Source organism: Grammomys surdaster, unplaced genomic scaffold (genome assembly GCF_004785775.1).
Source record: "Grammomys surdaster isolate TR1022 unplaced genomic scaffold, NIH_TR_1.0 125698, whole genome shotgun sequence".
In the NCBI taxonomy this organism is placed as follows: domain Eukaryota; kingdom Metazoa; phylum Chordata; class Mammalia; order Rodentia; family Muridae; genus Grammomys; species Grammomys surdaster.
Window position 1 is genome coordinate 922,004 of NW_021620534.1, and position 5,418 is coordinate 927,421.

General features: G+C 53.1%; 1 protein-coding gene across 1 annotated transcript; it reads right to left on the reverse strand.

Annotated features, from left to right (window-relative positions):
- Positions 1–220: 220 nt before the first annotated feature.
- Positions 221–2,278, reverse strand: Sox14 (SRY-box 14). Its single transcript, XM_028788079.1, has one exon. It carries the CDS (start codon positions 1,791–1,793, stop codon positions 1,071–1,073), a length of 723 nt encoding a protein of 240 aa, XP_028643912.1. The 5' UTR covers positions 1,794–2,278; the 3' UTR covers positions 221–1,070.
- Positions 2,279–5,418: the final 3,140 nt, after the last annotated feature.

Here is a 5,418-nt window from a genome sequence, read left to right on the forward strand (position 1 = left end):
GCCAAGGCTCTAAAGGCAAAGCTTGGGTCACGGGGCGCAATCCAGACAGACCCCAGACTCAGAGCCCCTCTATAGGCCATAGGCCACCAGGTTCTGCCAGGGCAGGACAGCCTGCAGCCTACCCTGCTTCACCCCCTCTAGGTACTGCCAACCTGGAAGAAGACTCCATTTCCTTGACCTTAAGCCCTCCTTACTTGACTTTGTGCACATCGAAGGTTACTTTTTGCAATGACAGATTGTCTTTATTCGAAACGTCTTTGTTCAACAAATGAACAGAGGAATGAGGGGAAAAATCCTTCTAGGTACATTTCCAAGACATTGTCAAAACATTTATGACCATGTAGGATTTTATTATTATTATTTTAAGGTTTTGTCCACTTTCTACTTCCTGACTTCATTATCTGACATTCTGTCTAAAAGTAAACTTAGGTGTCTAGGAGTACTGCGGTACACAAGTGAAAAGCCATGTGGTTCCTTTTTGTTTTCTTTTTTTTTATCGAAGCAAACACGACCATAGTATGGTTTTAAACAGAAAGATTTCCCTTCCTGCAGTTTTAAACTTTTAAGCATTTCACCCCCCCCACACACACACAGGAAGAGCAAATGGTGCCTCGCTGTGTCTGATGGCACAGCACCAAGACTAAGCTCTTTTCTTCAGTGGGAAAGGAAAAAATATATATATACGCATATTCTAGATATAATACCAGGATCTGGGAGTTCCAAGTCCAAAGCCTATCCGCGGACAGTGAGGGGGGCATAAATAAAGCAAAACTGCCTACTTTTTTTTTTTTGTCCAAAGGGGGTACAGTCGGAGACTTGCTTTGGGAAAGTCGGGAGAGGGAAAGATGTGTAGCTTTCTAAATGTTTGGAAATTTCTGGCAGGAGTCTGTGCTTTGGGTCCAGGATGACGGCCCCTCTCTTCCCCCCTGGAAGAGAGAGGCAGAGTCTGGAGTGGGCAAGGGGGAGCGGTAGGCCTGACACAGAGGCATCTGCGGGCCAGACTAGGTGCAAAGGAAAGGATTCAGATCTCTGCTTCCACGCCACCCTTCAGGTCCAGGCCAAGCTGGGGGTTACATGGCCGTAGCGTGGGCTGACGAATAAGGGTCTATGCCAGTCTTGGTCATGCCTGGGAAGAGGATGTAGGCGACAGGGGGCTGCAGGGTGGAGGCAGACCAGGCGGTACAGTTACAGGGCACCACGTAGCCCGGGTTGGTGGGGGACGGGTGCGTGTGCGTATGCTGGCTGGGGCAGCTGAGACTGCCGAAGGCGCCGTTCTGATAGCCCAGGGTGGACGCGTAGGGCAGCGCGCTGGTGGCCAACGTGTGGGGCACTTCACCCATCTTCTGGATGGCACTGGAACTAAATTGCGCAGGGTCCAGCAAGGAGTAAGGCGCCGAGGCCGGCGGCAAGAAGGCCCGGGCTTTCTCGGGCGCGCTCAGGAGGCCGTCGGAAGCCCCCACGGGCAGGCCGGCCGCCTTGAGCGGGTCCGTGTCGCCCAGATAGGGCAGGGGGAAGACATACCTGTCCTTCTTGAGCAGATTCTTCGGCTTGCGCCGTGGCCGGTACTTGTAGTCGGGATGCTCCTTCATGTGTTGGGCGCGCAGCCTTTTGGCTTCGTCGATGTAAGGCCGCTTCTCTGCCTCGGACAAGAGCTTCCATTCGGCGCCTAGGCGTTTGCTGATCTCCGAGTTGTGCATCTTGGGATTTTCTTGGGCCATCTTGCGCCGCTGGCCCCGGGACCATACCATGAAGGCATTCATGGGCCGCTTGATGTGGTCTGAAGGTTTGGACATGGTCCCGGCGAGGCGGGCGGGGGCGGGGAATGCAGGGGCTCTGCGGGCGAGCCTGGGCGCGGTTGGCCGTCTGTCTTTCTGTCCGTCCTGAGCCCGGGACTCTGAACTCCCCTCCTCTCGGAGCCGCAGAGGGGAAATCAGAGAAAAGAGCTGACCCTGCAAAGTTTTCAACTGATCATGCCAGTCCCAGACCCCAGGCAGCCCCCAGGGGGCCGAAGGGTAGGAAGGGCGGCAGGGATGAGATGGCGCTAGGCCTGGAGTCTGTGGGCACCAGAGATTGGGGCCCAAGTACCAGAGTCTTGGGATTAAGTGGCTAGGTAATTTTCTGGCGAGGGCAGGAGGCTCCTCCTTCGGTCCCTCTTCACCTTCGCCTTCTCTCCTTTCCGTCTTTCCCCTGGCTTCTCTGGCCGTGGCTCCCCCCTCCCGTGGCTTTCCGGGCGCTGCTTTGCCTAGCACTGCACCTGGCGGAGAATGCGGGGAGGCTGGTGAACTGCAGCCAAAAGCGGCGAAGTTCAAAGGCGAGGTGGGCCGGGACCGCACGCACTCTGACATAAGCGCGGGGCGGCGACTCCCCAACCTGGGCTCCAATCAGCAGCAGGGAAGGCGAGGGGGCGCACCTGCCAACTCGCGAGTAGTGGAGACCAGGAGCGTCCCTAATGGGGGCGGGGAGAGGTATGAGGGACAGAGAGATCGTCACCGCGGAATAGAGCGGCTAGCTAGCTCAGGACTGGGGGGGGGGGGTCACATTGTCTCTGACACTGTCAAAAATTAGAACTCTTCGTGACCCCCGTTTTTCTTCCCTAGTTGTTCAAAAGAGAACTGGTGCTTGTAATATTATAAAGATCCAGGGAGCTGTCAGCAAAGCCAGCAAGCTGAGAGCTCACGTAGATAAATAGGACAGCCTGGTCACCAAATGCGAAGACAGCACCCTGGATCTCCCCCCGCCCCCACCCCCAACAACGCACACTTGTCAAAAATACTTGGGAGAGGAAAAGAATATATCAAACTCAGACCAAAACCAAAATAAACTTTTCGCGCCAGAACCTCTACGGTGTTTTGTATCTTTCTCCCGGGCTGGCTTTAGGCGGCGCCTCCACCTGTGCTCCAGGATGCTCTGCGGAGCAGTTCTGGGCCCCTGGGAGTCGGAGCCAAGCGCTTTGAGCTTAGGCCAGGATACTTCGTGCGTGCGGGCGTCGCAGAGATCTAGAGTCGTGATTGGCAAGCCCTAACACTGTGACTCTTCACTTTGGGGTTTGAGTGTGGTAGGCAGGGGTCCATTCTGATTCTTATTCATCTATGTCATTATTATTCGGCGATTTAAAAACTCCCAGCTTTCCTCCAAACTGCAAGGGCAGAGGGGAGGCGGGGCATGGGGACCTTCCTGGTCTCCCTTCTGCGCCTGAAGCCTAGAGTCTCAGGCTGTACCCTCTCAGTTAGGGTCAGTTTTTCTCAGGGTGCCTTTCCCCACCCAGTGAGGATGGGGGCTCGTTTCTTGAGTCAGATGAGCATTCTTCGGGTAAAGAGGACGAAATAACGCGCCAAGCCAACCTGCGAGCCTGTTTCCTTTGAATAATTGCCTAGCCGATGCGAAATGCCCTTGGGGGAAATATTTATTAAATGGAAACCATTGTCCCGAGTCCTGAAGGACCTGAGTGTGTTCCAGGCTTATTGGCTTTTGCACCAGCCTCTCCTGGGAGGAGGACAGGCCGAAATGCGCATGGCGCGGTCGGCTACCAGAAGCTGCGAGTGGGGGGAGGTAGGCGGCAAGCGAGAGGGCAAGAAGGGAGGGTCTTTTTTTTTTTTTTAAATGTAGTGTGTTGTGTTTGAAGGAGAGAATTTACTTCCGCTTCCTATAACTGCAAAAACGCGTGTGTGGGGTGGGGTGGGGGGTGTTATTCAGCTTTAGGGCTATTCTTCACAGTGCTGTTTGTTATTCCCATTTTACAGATGAGGAATAATTACAGGGAGAGCTGATCTTCGTTTTGATTTCTTTAGAGGCAGCAGGGGTCCCTACTTTCTGAGAAAACTCGCACCTTCACCTGGGGGAGGCTACCTTCCTATTGTAAAGCAGATATACAACATTTGCATTCCTTCACTGGTGGCCTCTCACTGTCTGCTTCTCTCAGTTCTGCCTCCCCCCCTTCCCTTCCCTTCTCTTCTCTCCCCTCCTTCTATCTCCTCCCCTCTCCCCTCCCCTTCTTTCCAGTCCTCCCTTCTCCCCAACCCCCAAACCTCCCCAGAGTTCACTAAAGCAGAAGCATCTTTTGGCCTGCTTCGAGGAGAATTTCAACGTTTAGAAGCCAACTCCTGCTTAGTTCTCACCCGCTACTCTCAGAGATTCTACTGAGTGGTGGTAGCTGCTTTGGAGAGAAACGAGAGAAATAACCAAGTGAGAACTCACCAGCCACACTTAGAGGTTTAGGTTAATACAACACAACTTCTTGGGCATTACTTAATGAGGGATCTGACACAGGGTCTCAAGCCCTTCTATTCTCAGCTGGTTTCTATGACAGTCTATCTAGCTGTCCTAAAGCGGTCTGGGACTGGAGAGTACCCTTTTTCAATTCTTCGTAGTTCTTCTTTCTCCTCTTGTGGATGGCTGTCTTCTCCAATCCTCTCAAATCTAGCCCTAAGTTGGAACTCAAGAGTTATCCACAATTCAAGAGCTATTCACCCTCAGAAGAGGACCTTATACAACGGGCGCAGTCTCGGGAGTCTTACAAAATGGGTGCAGTCTTGGAAGTTGGGTTGGGTTTGGGGCGGGGTGGAATCCGGTTTTCTCAAGACCCCTTAGCTGGAAGGGCAGGAGTTCTGGTGATCTTCAATTCCTACCACTACTGTAGTGTGTGGTCTCTCCAAACAGCCTAGACCTCATTCCCAGGGCCCATTGCAGAGTCTATCCCCCACTCCGGGAGCGCAGAACCAGCAGTTTGGGTCACATCTTAGACAGATATTAGGACACAGGCAATCTAAACATAACTTCTGTTTTCCTAAAGTTTGAAGTTCTGACCTCAAGCTTCAGTATATACTCCAGGGCTAGAGGCGTCCCTCCCAGCCCGCTGTGTGTGCCCTCCCTGCGCTATGTGGCCTTAAAGATTGCCTAGAAAACCCACACCCTATCAGTTTGGGCCTCTTTATTCCACTAGGATGCTCAATGGCGTGGCACACCAACCTTAGCCTCATTGGGAGACCCTGAGTTTGAGATTCAGGGTCTTAGTCTATGTCTAAGTTAATAAAGAAGGCTCCGAAGTCAGAAGCCAGTCCTCTTCTCATTAGCCAACTGCTTAAGTCCCTACCAGGTGCAGGCTCCAGTACTCCCCTAGGCCTCTGTTGCCCCAAGGAAGTGCTTTGGACCTTTGCACACCCCAGGAATCAGGCCTCTAGGCAGTCATCTTCAGAGGGCCTTCTTTCCCCCAGCGTGAGCTAGGACTCCTGTGTTTCACCAAACACAGACTGTGCATCATCACACGTGGAGAAGTCAAGCATCCTTCCCTAGGCTCTGATGGATCGCTGTGGTGCCAGGAGCTTTGTAAGGCAGCCACTGTACTTACCAGGAACTCAATGCGCCAGGATCTCGAGTTCAGAGAAATTTGAGGAAGTTTCTTTCTGCCCAGGACTGGGGAAA

Excerpts from the sequence above, each read along its gene's own strand:
- Sox14 (XM_028788079.1), bottom strand. The coding sequence starts at position 1,793 with ATGTCCAAACCTTCAGACCACATCAAGCGGCCCATGAATGCCTTCATG.